Here is a 19,971-nt window from a genome sequence, read left to right on the forward strand (position 1 = left end):
TAAGAAGGAACGAAGATACCCCAAATGCAGACCAGATTATGTGAAAATTACACATTTAAATTCAGTTCCTGAAGTCCAAAGTGGAATGAAGTCTCGTGCTATCTAGTTCTATTCTCAAAGTAAATTGACCACCAAGGATCTCATAATTAAAACTTTTTTTTTCCCCAGACTGAAGCAGGATTTATTTAATGAATGCCTGTGAATCAAAAACATATTAATATCCAATGGAGCATTCCTCAACTGCATGAGGATTTAACACCAACTGCCCTAGCCCAGAGCCATGTGCAGGAGTTGCTGTTACACAACAAAAAGTGAAAGTATACACCTAAGAGCACTAGGAAACCACAAGGGACTGAGGAATGAAAGGTCTTGACACCTACCAGTGAGTGCAAAATATCTCATCTTTCATAGGTAAGAAAATGTTACCTGTTCAGGGTCCTAGCAAGGTACTTTGTTCCGTTTCTGTTGGCCAGAGATGGGTATTTCTTTTGAAGGAAAGCATATTCATCACGGATTGAATCAGTGACACTCTTCTTATTGTTAATGTCTAGTTGGCTCCTAAGGGTGGAAATAACAAACTGTTCAGCTCAAGTCCACTGTGGTCCCCACACTTGACATTCACATCTCTTTACGTGATAGGTACTATCCCAGTTTGCTGTAAAGAAACTGAGCTCACATATTAAGTGCCTCCATCACAAATCACATAACTTTTAAGCTTAGGACTCGTTATTACCATTAACTATGGTCAAAGCTGTGCTCTTAGGTAGCAGGGGTAGACAGTGAAAACCTGTGTGGCTCATTCAAGTGTTTATTTTCTCCACAGACAGGCAACTCATTTCTACCCAAAGTAACCATGTTTACTTGTAGAGCTACCACCTATAGATACAACAAAGTGTCTTCTACCAGCTGCTTATCTGAGAACAAATAGTGGGACTCAGTTTCTTTAATATGGGAGTCAGGGTGAGGTGGGAGGATATGCAGGGAAGCAGACAGCTGTGACAGCCATGCTGTCATTTAGTAAAGATACTTCCATTTTGTAAGACCGAAGACTCAAAAGAGTTTGGACATGATTTACACACACATTTGATTCTGGAAGACAAAGCAGCCGCAGCCAGGGCTCACAGTAATTTCAGCGCTCCCTCCTACAGAAAGGTCCCACGCCAGGGCGGGTCTCCACCTGAACCCAGCCCTTCACGCACCAGCCTGTGACTCTAGGAAAATTTCAATTCCCTGATTAGGAGGCTGACATTAATGCCTGCCTCACAGGACTGCTGTAAGGATTCAAAGACAGGCCATCTGTGTGTTGCACACAGCAGACTGTCCATAGTTCAAATAGACACTCAGTCATAGCTTCCTTCCCCTGATGTTTAATACCAGCTATTTATAATTAGGACCCTTTTATAAAATTTCTCTAAATTACATCCTGACCATTACAAAGAAATGCTAAAGCACTCTAGCAAAACCAAGCTAACAAAATCCTATTCCCTTAAGTTCTGTCTTGATTGAGTGCAAGTAACATCATACTTTCTCTATTGAGGGCACTCCATATCAATACCTAACAGGCAAGAGCGTTCAAACCTAAGAAATGAACTTTCACCTTGTGTCACTGCTTACTCCACAGGAGGCTTTAGTGAGTCTGTTCCCTTAAGAGCAACCCCTTTGCTAGCAATTACAGGAAAAGATTATAGGAAAAGGAGAAAATCAGATACCATTACAGTCCAGACTTATTTGAAATTTTCAGGTTTGCTTTGGAACAAGAATGCTCACGTATCCCATTCTTGATTGCTAACCTGTTAACTACTCCAATTATTCCAAGCTTCACTGGAATAACCCTGCCCATCAGCACATCCATGGCATCAGTGCCTGCATCCATGAGGTCAAGCTTAGTGATGACAGCCAGAGTCCTGCGACCTGGGAAAAGCAAAGAGAAAAGAAAGTGACCCATTAGGTAATAAACTCATTAAGCGTTAATAAGGGAAAATGCTATCTATAGTCATCTACTATTACAACTATCATCAACTTGCAAATGCTTTTTAAAAACTAATTTTTTTAAAAAAAGATTTATTTATTTATACAAGCACTGGGTACAGTCAGAAGCGCGGGAGGGTGAGAGAATTCACCAGAGCCAGAGCGGGGAGCAGAGCAGGCAGACTGACGAAATACACTGCTGAGGGGAGCAGAAGGTGCGACAGGAGAGGTATGTCGCGCCATGTGGGACCCTCACCAGCGGCTGGGGATCGAACTGGCGCTGCAGAGGCTGCAGGCAGCTTTGCAGCCCAGTGCTCAACCACTGCGCCACCAGGGAAGGCCCTAAAAACTAATTTCAGTAACTGTGTACAACTTTTTAAATTTTTCACAATTTAAACTCTTACGATTATTTTCTAAATATATGTTTAAAATTTACTTTTTATTGTTCAGGTCTGTGAGTTTTAATAGATGTGAATAGCTATATCATCACCACTTGTTGATAAGTGAATCAAGATCCATTCCCATTTTTCTTATGCCACCCCACAAAGCCATTTCCCATGACTAGCTTAGTATTTTCTGGAATTTGGTGTGAATGGAATGGCAGGCCCAGCCTCTGGGTCTGGCTTTTCACCTAGTGTTCATCTGCGAGCCCTCCCTAGTGCTGCATTCATCACTTTCTTCTTCTCTGTGCGGCTAAGCAGACTGTCTACAGCTCAAATAGACAGAGTCGTAGCTTCCTTCCCCTGATGTTTAATACCAGCTATTTATAATTAGTTCCAGCATACTGATGCTCCAGCATACAGATGTTCCATGGCTTGGTTATTCATTTCCCAATTTGAGAAAATTAAGTTGTTCCCAGTTTTATAAGAATACAAATAAAGCTAATACAGACAATACACACAGACTTTTACATGAATATAGGATTTTATTTAAGACAAATGCCTAGAAATGGGACCGTTGATCTAACTATTTAAGAAGCTGACAAACCATTTCCAACGTTTCGACAGCAAGCAAGTTCCACACACACATTGCAGTGTCCAATTTTATGGGTCACTTCTTAATTATAAGTATTTTTTATCTTACTCCAAATTTACAAAGTCATTCTTTTGAATGACCTCATATTGTTACTGTCTTAATTTAGTTAACCATTCTTACTGTGAGCCATACTAAGTCGATTCTAATTCTTTGATGCTATAAATAATACTGGAATGGTTTGTTTCCTTACAATGTATTACTAAATTGAGATTACTAGATCAAAGGTTCGCTCAAGGATCACTTTAAGAGAGAATGTAAATGAAATAGTTAACAGTTTAAACAATAAAAATGAAATTTCAATAAACCCTTTACCAAAGTTACATCTTTTATTTTGCTTGTTAATTACTCATGCAGCAAGTTTCTTAAAAACCTGAAAGGGGCCTCCCTGGTGGCACAAGGAATTAAGACGCAACCTATGAAGCTATTCGCACCCACTGCAGCACGAGTTCGATCCCCAGCCGGTCAGGGAGCTACCCACATGGTGCAGCAGACCTCTCCTGACTCACCTGCTGCTCCCCTCAGCAGTGGATTTCAGTCAATCTGCCTGTTCTGTTCCCCACTATGCCTCTGGTGAATCCTCTCACCCCCCACACCTCTGACCTGTACCCCAGCTCTTGTATGCATAAATAAATTCTTTAAAAAAAATAAAAAACCTGAAATAACAAAAAAATTACTTTGGCAACTGTTTATGGGAATTTTCATTAGCAGCCTTAGCACTTACATTTCCTACCAAAATTTATTAAATTCGTTCTCAAAGTAGAAAAAGAGAGACATTACAGAGCCAGCACACCCTCCAAATATGCAGGTGAGTCATCAGCCCATGTATGGAACATAGTCCTACTAGCCGGCCTTCCACACTGCCAGGCATTACACACAGACCCCATCTGACTAACCCTGGGGTGATAACTGCTTCACAAATGGACCTGACCTTTATTTCTAAGAATCCTCTCTGCCTTGAGCATATCTCAAGTATATCTCATTACAGGAGACAGCTCGTTGTGAATGATGGAATCTGCACGCTTACAGGAAGCTTCATTTACGTGGGGATACGATTGACTTTTACCTAGTGGGTTTCAAACCCCTTAGCCCCGAATCTATGACAATCTTTCTTTCCTGAAGCATGTTGGTAATGAAGGAAATGATATTTTGATCTTATATAAGTAATTTTATGTGTCTCAATATCTAAGTAATTTCATATGCAACCAGAAATCCCCAAAGGATATAAAAAATGAGGTTACCTACTCTACCTTAACAATCTACAACGATTATCTGCTATGAGAGTTATTCTTAGAAGTTAAGCCATTCAGGGGCCTCCCCAGTGGCGCAGCGGTTGAGTGCTAGGCTGCGAAGCTGCCCAAAGCCTCTGCAGCACCGGTTCAATCCCCGGCCACCGGGTGAAGGTCCCACATGGCGCACAGACCTCTCCTGCCGCCAGCTGCTCCCCTCAGCAGCGTACTTCATCAATCTGCCTACTCTGCTCTCCTCTCTGACTCTAGTGAATTCTCTCGCCCTCCCGCACTTCTGACTGTACCCAGTGCTTGTATAAATAAATAATCTTTAAAAAACAACAAAAAAAAGAAGTTAGCCGTTCAAACACCTAAATCATTTCAAGTATGTAATACAAGAAACTCTTTTTGCAAAGTCATTTTAAGATTACTAGGTAACCATTATAAATGTGGACACACATGACAGCAACTTACCCATCACAGAACTTTACTTTCCATTAGAATTTCTATTTGAAGTTATAAGCAAAAGAGAAAGCATGATTTTTTTATATCTGTATTAACAACTACCAACATCCTTTCTAAAAAAGCAAAGTTTCCTATTTTGCCATTTGTGACAAGGATTATGCTAAATTAAATCAGAAGGAGAGAGACAAATACTGAATGATTTTACTAAAATGTGGAATACATAGAAACAAAGCAAAAGAATAGACAAAACCAAACCAACCCTTGAATTCTGACAGTAGAACTGATGCTGTGGGCAGTGGGGAGGTCGGCCGCACAGGGTAGAGGGGCCCAGTGGACTGTGGTGGAGGACTATGGTGCTCTGGTAGTGGTGACCTAAATCTGAAGAGGTATGGCCCTGTACTCCTAAAAGATACACAGTGTTGTGACCAGCGTTTCCTCGGTAAGTACAATTTCCTTTCTTCAGGGTGGGATGCCACTGTTAACCAAGTCACACACACTACTATCAATCAGTCCTTACCATCTGGATCTACCTCTCTTGATATTTTGAGAGCTTCTGAGGTCGCCATGTCTGTATTGGCAGCAGTGACAGCAAGGATGATGGAGTTGGGATTACTGATGAACCGCAGAATGAGCTCTCTGATCTGAAGCTCAATGTCCTTAGGCTGATCACCCACAGGCACCTAAACCAAACAGAAACATGACAGGCACTAGCAGTAAAAATCAACTCAGCTTCCCAGCCTCCCCCCTTGAATTCATAAAATATACACTTAAATCCATTTACAGAAAGTTAAAATGAAATTATATACAACAGTGGTATGCATGAATTCAATACATGTGAAAGTTTGAAGATGTAATTTTCTTGAGTATCAAAAATTGACCTTGTTAAGTACTGGTCAACATTAAATACCTAGGAGAAATTCATTCATTCATCCTTTCAATTAGCAGTATTTACTGGCAGAAAACTATGCTTTAGGACTTGTTCCATTTGCTAGAGTATGTCACAGTCATGAATAAAAACAATCAAAATTCCCCTCTATAGAGCTTGTACTTCAGTGATAAGACAATAAACAAACACATATGCTATATATGGATTCTGAGGGTGGCAGGACACTGGAAAAAATAAAAGCAGCATTACAGGTAGCTAGGAATGTCATGGTTATGTTTTTAAATTATTACTTTGAGCAAGATTATGTACGTACAGAGTAGTCAAGGAAGACCGCACTCATAGTGGGTCACAAGATTCTTTACCTTGGTCATTCCTGGCAAATCCACGAGTGTCAGATTGACAACATTGGGTGAAAAAATCTTAAGATGAATAGGTTCAGGGCTGACTCCCTAAAAATAAGGTTTGAAATATCATTATTAAAACCACATTAAAATGGTAATGAAAAATAAAATGTGAATGTAACCCACAAATAGACACTAGATACTATTAAATATAAATAACAGGTTATAATCCTACCCAACCCCATCTTATTAACATACAAATTTACTTCCTCTGTATTATTTCACATTCTTGTCTCTTGATTCGAAGCAGATACCACACCTCAAGTGTATTTCACAGGCTTAATTAATGCTGAAGGAAAGAAAGATGCATTCCTAATTGACAGTTTCTTGAGTTGAGGGAGTGAGGTAGAGGCAACAAGATACCCAGGCTGGCGTGGCTCCTAACTCCGAATACAGTGTACATTAAGAGATGCCTCAGAAGACATACCTGAATCTTTAGATGTAAAAAATTAGACGGTGATACCTGCCTTTCCTCTCCCTTACCCCGGAGCGACTACACTCCTGATCTTCACCAAGGGTCCCTCACGCGTTTCGGGGCTGACTAAACTCCAGCAGACACACCAACATGATGTGTTCCCTTTACTGCCCTGGCTCACTCTGAACTGCTCATCTATTTCTAATGTGCCAGAGTCCTAAATAGTCTAGGCTGGTATCTGGCACACCTTCCTAACTACATATACTCAGGCACCCCTCACCATGTAGACACAAGCTGTATTTAAAAGTCTTTACAGAGACAACCTCATTTTTTATATCTTTTGGGGATTTCTGGTTGCATATGAAATTACTTAGATATTGAGACACATAAAATTACTTATATAAGATCAAAATATCATTTCCTTCATTACCAACATGCTTCAGGAAAGAAAAAGATTGTCATAGATTCGGGGCTAAGGGGCTTGAAACCCACTAGGTAAAAGTCAATCGTATCCCCACGTAAATGAAGCTTCCTGTAAGTGTGCAGATTCCATCATTCACAACGAGCTGTCTCCTGTAATGAGAGACTTTCCCTCTGACTCCCCAGTCACAACCACTCTACATTCCAGTCCTGTGCAAAATTACCCTTAACTCCTGAGCTCAGTAAATCCATAGGAGTCACAAACAAGTTCAGACTGCTGTTAGGACTTGCCTCAGTCAAATTTAACCCAGATGTCCTCACAGGGTTCAGGATGACTCCCCTAGGTTACTGCCACTTTGCTGTCCCTTCCATACAATAGCCCTGGAATGCAGGGCGGCAGGACCGGCAACTCAGGGTGACCAGCCCAGGGAGCAGCAATGACAAGGAGCAGCCCCTCACCAAGAAAGACACCCTAGATAACACAAAAAAATTAACAGGGCTCCCAACTGCCTTCCTGTCAGGAAATGCTCTCTTCAGCACTATCTGGCAGATAGACAAGTACAATAAATTTTTGTAAGTATTAGTACTAGGCTTATTTGTAGGGTTAAATGTGCCTCTGGACACTATAAGAATGGAGGTAAGAACAAAAAGGAAAGGAACAGAGAGAAAGAAAATAGGAATAAAGGAGAGAAAACAGAAGTTCTTAGGGTAGGGAGTGACAGTGTCTGATGGCAAGGTTAAGAGTACTGAGACACCTAATTTCATAAGCTAAGAAAATTTTTTTAAAAAATTAACATTTTTCATTTTCACTAAAAAATGGGGAAAAAAACTAATTTCCTCCTCTTTGCTTTCATAAGTAAATCTAGTCTTATTAGGTTAAGAAAAAGAACTTTTCAAAATACGTATATGGAATAATTTACATAATGCTTCTTGGCTTAGAATACAATGAATCCATCAGAAAAAGACAAGTTATTGTAGCAATATAAATAAAATTATAATAAAGTGGTATGTATATCACAAGATCAAATATCTAATATGTGGTAATATAAAAAGCTCTAAGAAATAACATGGATTTTAATTTTTCATATATTTGTGAAAATCCTCCCACTAGTACAACAGGACTATGAATTTATAACACCCACCTCACATGATATAAAGAATACTCTAGGAAACATTCTTACTGATGTTTATGTTTACAGCTCTAAAATTATGCCTACCTTATTATTTCCTGAAATCCTTTCTGTTTCATTTTCAATTTCTTGTCGAATTTCATCGAAATCTGTATAAAGCTAAAAATTATGGAAACAAAAAGCATGACAATCAAAATAAAATCAAAGATCTTAAGTGGGGGTGACCATAAATGTTAAGAATATCTAAGAAACTTCTTCAGAGAATAAACAAGATCAAATACATACATGTATTTTCCTGAGCCATGAGTTTATGTGATTCCTTCAAAGCTGTCTAATTCCACAAGAGTTAAAAATCTCCAAATTAGAGAGAACTGGGCTCAATCCAAAATTTTCTCCAAATAAATGACGGTGGATAGAACATATATTTTACAAGGAATAATGGCACTGAAATAACAGGCTCCACTGCCTATAAGAAAACTAAACTGGGCTTCCCTGGTGGCCTACAGGTTAAGTCTCAGCACTACCACTGCTATGGCCTGAGTTCAATCCCTGGCCAAGGAGCCGACCAACATACAGCATAGCAGACCTCTGTCTTGCCTGCTGCTCCCCTTAGCAGCGGATTTCAGTCCATTCACCTGTTCTGCTCCCTACTGTGTCTCTGCACCAATCCTTTCATCCCCCTGCACCTCTGGCCTAACACCACAGTTCTTCTATTCAAAAAGTAAATCAATCTTTAAAGAAAAAAGAAAACTAAATTATCAGCTACTTATATAAAGAAATGTTTCACCTGGTATTTGTTCACGATATTCTATATGATTACCTTATTCTTGGTGTGGAGAAATTTACCCCATTCTTCTGCTTCAACTCCTGAGAAAAGGAAAGCTCATTTAATGGAAACTATGGAAATCACATTTATCTTTAGTTAGGAATTTAAAAAGGCAACATAATAAATGGTTTGTTTGTTCCTATTTTTCAATGCTACAAGTTATTAAGTGTCTTAAGATCTGCAAAATTATACTTTCACATTTAAAAAACAGTATCTTGTATTTGAAAAGCATGACTAACTTCAGAGTGGCTCACAGATCTTCCTCCCATTTGAAATTTAGTTTTTATTAATAAAAATGTTCTCTTCATACTTTCTATGTAAATATATTAAAAAGAATAGTCTTTATTTTAAAATATTTATGCTTAAAAGCAGTTCAACTGGTGGATCACTCAAATCAATAGCTAAAGAGGAAAAATTAAGAATCCTACTAAGAAATGTAACCAAAAGCATGAATAATAGATTTACACATCTAATCCCAGATAGAAATTTGCAGTATGTCAATGAAATTTGCAATGATGAATGAGCTAACTTTCCCATCGGTTCTGTTCTTCACCAAAATGGTTTCCACATCTCACAATCTGTCGCTCCTCTAGAGTTCTCTGTATGTGGAGCTGCTCTGTACTTTACTTGCACTTTTTCAAAGTAATCCACACCCCCCATACCCTCCCTGATAAAAAACAATTTCTTCTTTAGAATTGGAGGTCGGAAAGAAATGAAATGAAGGGGAGAAAAGACCCTGCCTATGCACTGAGGGAATCCTAGTCTCCACCAGTCCCAACAGCCACTATGTCCCTCCACCATGATGAAAAGGGAGTCTTCATCACTGTGTGCGCTGTTTCCAGTGGTTTGAAACTTGGAGAGCAAGTTTTGATCTTTTTTCAGACAAGGTAGAAATGTTTAATCACAGAAAGGTAATCTGGCTTTGCTTCCCCCAACCATGGCTACTCTGTGCCAAATTCAAAAAAATTATAAATGTGTTAATATGTTTATGAATAATGCATACCAACCACCTAAAAGCAAAATAACAATGACCGTAAGATATTTAACAAATGTTAATGTGGGAAAGGTGGATCAGCACTTCAGGAGAGAAAAGGTAAATAAAACTGGATCCCTTTTGCAAGTAAAAAGCTCACCTACTTGAAACATAGTACCTTTTTCAAGAAGTCTCATTGGAGGCCTGGAGTAATCTAGGTGAACAGAACTCACAGAGGCAGGCACCCATATCAAAGGGGAGGTTTTTATTTACCTTCTCATATAAAAGACGCCTGGCTTCACAAACACATTTTAAAATAAAAATAACATAAATTACATTCACCACCAAAAAAAGCCTGCATTCTGATGCAATGCCAAGAAGGGAGCAAGAACCACTAACACCTGCACTCAATGTGAATAGGCAAATAAAAATGGAAGGGGATGCACACAGCCCATGAGAGCACAGCAGCAACATGCAGCGGAGTAGGGCAGGGCTGAGAACAAAGAAAGGAGACCTTTAGAAAGGTGTCTTGAGTTTTTCCATGTAGCAGAGTCTGTAGTTAAAGAGAAACAGCACAGAATGTTAAGTGCTTATCCCTAAAAGTTAAACCTTTTCAAAAAATCAAATGTGCAGAAACCTGAACACATTTCAAATGCATATGGGTCCAGTTATCCCAAGTTTACAACTAATTTCTGCTGTAATTAATTATAAATAAAGGGATGTAATCATTTTTCAAGTGTTATAAGCAAAGCATATTGTATGTCATAATTTATTTTTGTTTTCTGCTATAATAAATTATATCACTCTGGTTTCTTATCTAACACAAATGGACTGTAAATCACTTCAAAAATTTGCCTTTGATATCGGTAACAGACTATAGAAAAAGAAAGTGCCTGGCAAAAAAGAATCTACAAAACATACCACATACATGTTTCAAAACCTTAGAGTTAGTTAAATATAGACAAGACTACAAATAACATATGGCTGAAAGCTAAGACTGATTTTCTAAGGGATTATTTTCTTTCAACTACATAGAATTTAACACCATAGAAACAATTTTGGTTAATCAGTTTGCTACTTTTGGATTTTGTCTAAAAGAAAATGTGAAGAAAGCTTGACTTATTTCATAAAAATACATGAAAGATAATTGTGAAGGTTTAAGTTCAAACTAACCTAGTAACCTAGTCTAAGACAGTGTGATTTCATCTAAGATTTTATCAGTTATCTTAACAATATGAAATATGCACTTTTGTGTGTTCAAGAAAATGTAGTATAAATAAATTTGATTAATAAAATTAAAGTTACAATAAAATACTTTTAAATATATAGAGCACTGCAAAATAGCTGATGTTTTTCCAATTGATATCAGATATATTTGCTGATGAGATAAAACAAAGATGTTTAATGACTTTTGTTCTGTTTTAAAGTTAACTTATTCACTGATAACCATTAAATTGACAGCTGTACACCTCTAGCAAATCACCAGTAGTGACCCCTCCCATTGGTGTGTGCTGTTTTAATCTGCCTCCTGGGTGCCTCCTCCATCCTGGTGATCAGCTGAACAGCAGTATGCATGGTGAGTGTGCCAGTCAAAAGTCCAGTTGTTTGGTTCTACCAATTCCGGCTGCTGAATTTCTTGAAGGTTGCAAACAGTACTTCCTACCCTGAGATCCTGCTTGGAGCACAGCTTTATCAAATTTGAGGTCTGCATAAATGCACAATGTCTTAAGACGCTGTTGTTTCTCTTCTGACTTGGCTAGTCCCTGAACGAGGCTGGAAGCCGTCTGATTATCAGTGAGATTCTAAACTGTCATCTTGTAATGGATCCACTCCAAATCCTGGTTTGCAAGATGAGAGCAACCAAAGAGCTCATGACCCACTTTCCAATACTGTTCCAGTCCTTTCCAGCAGCTGAGGGTCAGCACCAGGAGACGCCCCACTTGGTGTGGTCACTTTTAAGTATTAGCTTGCCAGCTGGGCCACTTGTCTTTTGGGATTTCCACAGACGAGAGGTCTGAGCCCCAGCAGTTCAGCACGGCCAGGCTTCCTATAAGGTGGGATCTCAAAAGTTCTTTTATAATGGCAAAAATGGGGACAGGCTGAGAAATACTATAAATTTACAGTAATTGACTCCAATTATCTATGTCGTTACAAAATGAAGGAACTCAGCTGAGTAAATTTTCCTATTAAATTATACATATTAGACCCCAAAATATTTTATTTCAGCCATTTTTGATGGGCCTATATAAAAATGGATCACACTTCTCCATGTCCTCTTAGAAAACATGGCTCTTTATTTAACCTATTATTGGTAATTCAGGCCTTCTGGTGACAAATAAACCCTGTGAGGTTATAAAGCCCTGTACCGAATGGTAAGAGGCTAACTTTGACTTTTTCATTTGAAGCTACTGCATGGTCGTTTTCCCCACTTTCTCTTCCCTGTCAGACTGTGAGGCAGCTCAGTCCTCTGGTTCACTGTATGTTCAACCTGCTTCATCATTTCTAATTTACTCTGGGCTACAATGACTCACAACAAGGTAGAATTATTTATCCTGAGGAAAAAGAGCCTCTGATGAAAAACTAAGGAACAATCCCAGCTACGAATGAGACAGGAGACCTAGGACTCAAAATACACAAAATCTAATTTGTATTCTGGGTAGCTGAGTTGTCATGTGAAGTATGGGGGTGGGGGATTACAAATGAAAAAGAGGCACTAAGCTTGGAGGGGGGGGGAATATATATATATATATATATATATATATATATATATATATATATATATATATATAAAGATTGCAGATTTACTGACCACCACCAAGAATAGACACCCAAAAAGCACAGTGGACACACAAGCAGAGGCACTGAGGACCTGACTCTTCCATCCTGAAATCCACACCCTTTTCTAGAGCGCTGCCCACACTACAGTTTCTGAGACAGGGTATCATCTGCCTTTCTCAAGGTGACATCTGCCTTTCTCAAGGTGACTGGAGAAAGTGAAAGTTCAAAGAAAGACCTAATGCCATATAGCTTCCTCAAGTCTTAGTTAAGGTATTTGGTAACTTTGAAGAAATGAATTAGTGGGGATGAAAACTTGAAAGTGTTATTGTATAAGAAGCTGAATCACACGTTAGGCCTAAATGAATAAATTTAAGGGGGATTCATTAGTAGAGAAATATTCCAGAAAAAAACAAAGGGACAGAGAATACAACAAGAAGCTACCTCTTAATAATTACCTACTATAACTAAAAGCCTCCCACATATCCTCTGGCTGCCTATCCAGAAATATTACTTGTTAACACCTACAGCTTCATTCAGTGATTAACTTTCTATCATCACAGATGTTCACAACATATTTTTCTCCTTAAAAAACGAAATCAAGTCTTCACCACTAATGTTCCTATAACAAGCAAATCAGTTCTAGAAGTTAAAGTAACTTCAATTTATCACAGTCTCATCCCATCAAAGACCAGAATGTAAGTTGAATGAAATGAAACAGAACCAAATATAGTACTCTGCTATAATTTAATAATTAGGGCAATCAAAGAATTTTATAAATTAGAAAGTGTGTGCCAAATACAGAACCAAAAGGAAGATTAAATATATTACCCTCATTGGAACATTTCAGCCTCACTATAGAGGCATGACTGACACAGGTCACATATTTTACAAGCAATTTAAAACCTGCTGATAGACATATTCCAGTCACTAAGGAGAGTGCTTACTTTCTAATCTCGATACCCCACACATTCACCACTCACACTCAGTAAAGAAACAGCCTGAGTTTGGCTGGAGACTAAGTCTGAAATATCGGAGGGGGAGGATGAAATAGTATTTTGAAGTGAGAATAATATATTACACTATTGTTTGAAAAGGACAGTTAAACAAAAAATAAAATCAGGGCCTCCCTGGGTAAACACCGCACTATGAAGCAATCCGCTGCCTCATCAGCACGAGTTCGATCCCCAGCCGGCCAAGGAGAAACCCACACGGGAGGCAGACTTCTCCTGTCTTGCCCGCTGCTCCCTCAGCAGTGCATTTCAGCCAGTCTGCCTGTTCTGTTCCCCACTCTGTCTCTGGTGAATCCTCTCACCCCCACATCTCTGGCCTGTACCCTAGTTCTTGTACATATAAATAAATAAATCTTTAAAAAAAAATCAAAACTTTCTAAAAATAACGTTCATCTGAGATTGAAGAGTACAGAATCAAAACTAGCAGGCATACAGTAAGATGGGAAAAGGGAAGATGAGGTAACATGACTGCTGAAAAACAAAGCTATTTTAATTTCATTTAAAAGCTAGAATTTAAGTTGAATTCTAAATCAAAGTGAAAGTTTTAAACACTATGGAAAAATGTTTACAATACTACAAGACTCAAACATTTTCCCTTTAAAATAACCAGTTCCTGTTCTCCTGAGTAGCGCCTTGAATCCTGCATTATACAACAGTAACAAGTTCAACATGCTGGTTACCAAAGAGGTGCAACTTCAAACACATGTATTCATGGGCCTCAGGACCACAGGAATCACTCTTTCACATGAAAAAAGAATCCACCACTTCTCTTCACAGGACCTGATTTGCCCACAGCTAAATCTTTCTAAGAACTGACCCAAAATGAAGTTTTAAGATATTTTTATACCAATCCTAAAAATTACCATTTTCTTCTCCTGTTGTTTTCCGTTTATCTTCAGGTGAAACATGGACAAGCTGCAGGATGAGGGGTCTCCGGGTAACAATGCCAGTGCCTCTGGGGAGCAGGTCCCTTCCTACTAAGCTTTCCAGCACCGAGCTCTTCCCACTGCTCTGAAAGCACAAAGGACAAGAATACAGTGAGCATCTGAACAGTTTTTGTGACTAGGTGAAAGTAGACTAACAGCAGGTAAGGAAATCATTTTCCAGAAAAAATTACTTAAGACACTTCTTGAGAGTTTAGTTATATTTTCTATTATATGATATTTGTACCTTTAAAGCAGTTCAGAAACAGGGCCTCCCTGGTGGCACAAGGGTTAAGTCTTAGTGGGCCTGAATTCGATCCCCAGCCAGGGAGCTACTCACATGGCACAGCAGACCTCTCCTGTCTCTCCCACTATTCCCCTCAGCAGTGGATTTCAGTTGATATGCCAGTACTGCTCCCCAATCTGTCTCTGGTGAGTCCTCTCACCCTCTATACCTCTGGCCTACACCCCAGTTCTTGCCTTCATAAATAAATATATCTTAAAAAAAAAGTTCAGAAACAGAAGATAAAAGCCCCACTGTTCGATAATTCTACCTTTATCAATACTCTCCCCACCAGTCTTTTACAATAAATACGTAGTACTTCTTTTTATGGTTTAGTTCTAGTTTGATGCCTTCATGGTCAGAAAAGATGGTTGGTATGATTTCAATCTTGGTGTATCTGTTGATGTTTGTCTTGTGCCCCAGTATGTGATCGATCCTGGAGAATGATCCGTGTGCGCTTGAGAAAAATGTGTACTCCGTTTTTTTGGGGTTTAGTGTTCTATAGATGTCTGTTAAGCCCAATTGCTCTAGGTCCTTATTTAGAGCTTTGGTTTCTTTACTTATTTTTTGTCTTGTTGATCTATCCATTGTTGATAGTGGTGTGTTGAAGTCTCCCACTACAATATAATACTGGAAGTCCTAGCCAGGGCAATAAGACAAGAGAAAGACATCCAAGGAATCCAAATAGGAAAAGAAGAAGTCAAACTATCACTATTTGCAGACGATATGATATTATACATAGAGAACCCCAAAAACTCCACAGAAAAGCTAATTCAACTCATCAATCAGTTCAGTAAAGTGGCAGGATACAAAATCAACATGCAAAAGTCAGTAGCCTTCCTATACACAAACAATAAATCTGAAGAAGAAGAAATAAAAAAACCCATCCCTTTTGTTATTGAAACAAAAAAATCAAATATTTGGGAATAAATCTAACAAAAGAGATAAAGGACCTATACAAAGAAAACTATAAAACACTGTTAAAAGAAATAGAAGAAGACACAAAGAAATGGAGAGACATCCCCTGCTCGTGGATTGGAAGAATAAACATTATTAAAATGGCCATCCTTCCAAAAGCAATATACAGATTCAATGCTATTCCAATCAAAATTTCAATGTCATTCTTCAAAGAAATAGAACAATTATTGATGAAATTCATATGGAATCACAAAAAACCCGAATAGCCAAAGCTCTCCTGAAAAAAAAAGAAGGGAATGGAGGCATTACACTCCCAGACTTCAAACTATACTACAAAGCCATAATCATCAAAACTGCATGGTATTGGAACAAGAACAGACATACAGACCAATGGAATCGAATAGAAAATCCAGAAATAAATCCACAGATTTATGGTCAACTAATCTTTGACAAAGGAGCAAAGACTATGCATTGGAGCAAAGAAAGTTTGTTCAATAAATGGTGCTGGGAAAACTGGGTCGCTACATGCAAAAGAATGAAGCTTGACCACTACCTCACACCATACACAAAAATCAACTCAAAATGGATTAAAGAACTAGACATAAGACCTGAAACCATAAAATATATAGAAGGAAATATAGGCGAAACACTACGTGATCTGCACATCAAAGACATCTTTACAGACACATCACCCAAAGCAGTGATAGTGAAGGCAAAGATAAACAGCTGGGACTACATCAAATTAAAGAGCTTCTGCACAGCAAAAGAGACAATAACAAAAACAAAGAGAAACCCCACCAACTGGGAGAACATTTTTGCACCCAACACTAATGATAAAGGACTGATCACAAAAATCTGCAAAGAGCTGATGAGACTCAGCAACAACAAAGAAAATAATCCAGTCAAAAAATGGGCAGAAGAGCTAAAAAGAAACTTCTCTGAAGAGGAAATGCAAATGGCCAACAGGCATATGAAAAAATGTTCAACATCACTTGCCATCAGGGAAATGCAAATCAAAACTACCATGAGATACCATCTTACACCAGTGAGAATGGCACATATTAAAAAAACTAGCAACAACAAATGCTGGCGAGGGTGTGGAGAAAAAGGAACTCTTCTGCACTGTTGGTGGGAGTGCAAACTGGTCCAACCACTGTGGAGAGCTGTGTGGAGATTTCTGGACCTACTAAACATAGAGCTTCCATATGATCCAGCAATTCCACTCCTAGGTATTTACCCAAAGGACACAGAAACATCAATTCCAAAGAACACCTGCACCCCTATGTTTATAGCAGCACTGTTTACAATAGCTAAGCTTTGGAAACAACCCAAATGCCCAAAATAGATGACTGGATCAAGAAGATGTGGTACATATATACCATGGAATATTACTCAGCATTCAAAAAAGATAAACACATGCAATTTGCAGCAACATGGATGGCGCTGGAAGGGATCATGCTCAGCGAAATAAGCCAAAAAGAAAAAGAAAAATACCGGATGGTCTCACTCATAGCAGGAATCTAGAAAACTTAAATAAGGGACCAGGAAAATGAATAACTATAAGAAAGTGAAAATCAAAATCAACAAAAAACTATGAACCAGAGACACTTTTAGGGGGGCGGGGGCGGGAGGGGAGGGATTGGGGTCAGAATGGGGGGGCTGCAATTGTATGGGGAATATAACAATAAAATTTATAAAAAAAAAAAAAATAAAGCAATCTGGATTATAAAAAAAAAACAAAAAAAAAAAACAAAATACCAATAATAATGTAAGCCAGTGTTACCTCAATTTAAAAAATAAAAATACTTTCATATCAGTGGAAAAAAAAAAAAAACAATAAATACGTAGTACTGTATGTTTCTGCAAACTACTTTTATTCTGAATGTAAAAGAGGTATCATTTCACATCATTAACTGCCTCTGTGACAATTACAGTTTGGTGTAAAAACCAAACTCCAACTGACACTTTAAATGATCTTTGCTATTGTTAACAATGCTATGAATATGTTTTGCACATTTTTAAATTTTTTTTAAGATTTATTTATTTATGCATACAAGAACTGGGGTACAGGTCAGAGGTGCAGGGGATAAGAGGATTTATCAGAGACAGAGTGGGGAACAGAACAGGCAGACTGACTGAAATACACCGCTGAGGGGAACAGCAGGCGAGACAGGAGAGGTCTGCTATGCCATGTGGGTAGCTCCCTGAAGTGGGTGGAACTATTGCCGCAGTTAGCTGCAGATAGCTTCATAGGTTGCATCTTAACTTACCCTTGTGCCACCAGGGAGGTCCTTTTTTTTCAATTTTTAAAAGATTTTATTTTTGCATAGAACATTATTAAGTATTAACATTCTGTTAGATTTGCTTTATGTATGTCATTACACACACACACAAACGCGTGCACGCTCGCTCTCTCTCTCTCTACTGCTGAGCCAGAGATATCATGGTGTTCACCTGAAATACAGTAGCCTTTTTCTGAGAAAAGGCCATCTTTTATATAACCTAGATACTGTGACCAGACTCTACTTAACAGACACAGATTGCCTAATAATATAAACCCTAATCTCCATTATACATTTTAAAGGTTTGCTGTTTTGCTTAACATAGTATTTTTTCTGTACTGTATTTTTTAGTGGTCAAAACTAGTATGTCTTTTAATTTCATATTTTCTGTTCTTTTCTTTAAATTTATTTATGCCTACAAGAACAGGGGTCTAGGCCAGAGGTGGGGTGGTGGGTGGGTGGGGGTGGTGTGTGTGTGGGGGGGGGTGTGTGTGTGAAAGAGAGAGAGAGAGAGAGAGAATTCCCCAGAGACAGGGGGGGGGGAGAGGGAGAGGGGGAGAGGGACATAGAGAGAGAGAAATTTCCCAGAGTGAGGAGCAGAACAGTCAGATCTACTGAAATACACTGCCGAGAGTAACAATGGGGAGACAGGAGAGGTCTGCTGCTCCATGCAGGTCAGCTCCCTGGCCAAGGTTCAAACTCAGGCCACAGTGGCTGGCGACAGCTTGATAATGGTGAGACTTTAACCCCCGTGCCACTAGGGAGGCCCCATAATTTCATATTTTCTACAATGGCATAACTCCTGAATTCACATATTTTATCAGAAAGAGCTGCAGGAAGCAGACAATGCATCAAGTTAGGTCAACTTAAGGAGGATTTACTGTCAGTACAATACCTACAGAGCTGCATGGGGAATCGAGACTGAGTGTACCAAGGTCTGGGGAGACTCAACAGATGCTGCTTTCCCCAAGGCCCTGAGGGAAGAACAGTGTGCCAGGGATAAGAACTGAACTTTAGCCTCCTCTCCTCAATTCCTGCCAGGGCACCCCATATCCAAATCCAGAAGCCAGTGGACACAGGGGCCACTCATGTTGTCCTGAAAGGTCCCCTGTGACAGAGAACAGAGAAGCTGGCTGGAAACAGAGGATCAAAGTGAATATTTAGGCACATATGGTGTTGCAACATTTGGTATGCAGGTTTATCCATCCAGTTAAGTAAAATAGGGTGCTTCCTGTCACCTTCTGTACTCCAAAAGAACATAACACGGACATTTCCTGTTCTTTACGTTTGATAAATCTGTCCCTAAAAATCATCTAATTCTCCCAGATTTTCAAGTTAATCGGCATAACTTCATATTCTTAGTAACCGTTTTTCTCTTTTCTAGTATTTCTCATTTCTAGTATTTTGTCTTTATATTCTTTTCTCTAATAAAACTTTCCAATTAATATTAGTTTATTGATCGAACTGCTTATTGATTTCATTTTGTATTTTTGTTTTAATACCATTAGTTGCTGAGATTATTTTTCTGTGTGGGCTACCAATGCGGGCTTGCCCGCCCCTCAACTGCACATGTGCTTGTGTCTCCCAGCCCGAGGCATCTCTGTCCACCTAGGATCATGGCTCCCCAGGACACAGTTTATGACAGTTACAAGTCTCCTCTGCTTTTTATTTCACACTACAGTCTCCAAGTAGCACCTATATACTGCCATCTCCTGGAATTCCTGGAAGCAGTGCTGAAAACGTGCTGCATACAGCCCTTCCGTTCTCTTCCTGCCTCTTTTCAGAACCGTAATTTCTCTTTAAGCCGTCACTTAGTTTTGGTTCTCAAAGTGTAACAGGGTGGTGCCCAGGAAAGGAGGAGGTTCCAGATTTCCTGCCCCACCCAAAAGGAGGGTGGAGATGAGCAGGGAGAGAAGTCTGAGGAGACTGAGGAAGGAAGAAAGAAAGATGGAGAGCCAGAAGGAGACCTGGAGGGGGCACATGGAGCAGAGAGACATGTGAAGAAACTGTGCTTGCCTTTTGGTCGTGGACT

The 19,971-nt window shown here is 39.1% G+C and overlaps 1 protein-coding gene and 1 pseudogene across 5 annotated transcripts in view; both read right to left on the minus strand.

Moving 5' to 3' along the window:
• DNM1L (dynamin 1 like) overlaps positions 1-19,971 on the minus strand; it is a 74,112-nt gene that overhangs the window by 10,897 nt on the left and 43,244 nt on the right. For all 5 annotated transcript variants that reach the window (XM_037514062.2, XM_054696266.1, XM_037514060.2 and 2 more), the window contains exons 2-8: positions 14,397-14,544; positions 8,767-8,813; positions 8,034-8,105; positions 5,943-6,029; positions 5,212-5,374; positions 1,791-1,911; positions 427-558 (exon numbers count right to left, since the gene is read on the minus strand). In XM_037514062.2, the coding sequence (XP_037369959.1) occupies positions 427-558; positions 1,791-1,911; positions 5,212-5,374; positions 5,943-6,029; positions 8,034-8,105; positions 8,767-8,813; positions 14,397-14,544 (770 nt within the window). The remainder of the gene's footprint in view (positions 1-426; positions 559-1,790; positions 1,912-5,211; positions 5,375-5,942; positions 6,030-8,033; positions 8,106-8,766; positions 8,814-14,396; positions 14,545-19,971) is intronic.
• On the minus strand, positions 11,058-12,015 carry LOC119248141 (anaphase-promoting complex subunit 10-like; annotated as a pseudogene).

Source organism: Talpa occidentalis, unplaced genomic scaffold, assembly GCF_014898055.3.
Source record: "Talpa occidentalis isolate TD23 unplaced genomic scaffold, MPIMG_talOcc4v2.1 talOcc4.16, whole genome shotgun sequence".
NCBI classification, from domain to species: domain Eukaryota; kingdom Metazoa; phylum Chordata; class Mammalia; order Eulipotyphla; family Talpidae; genus Talpa; species Talpa occidentalis.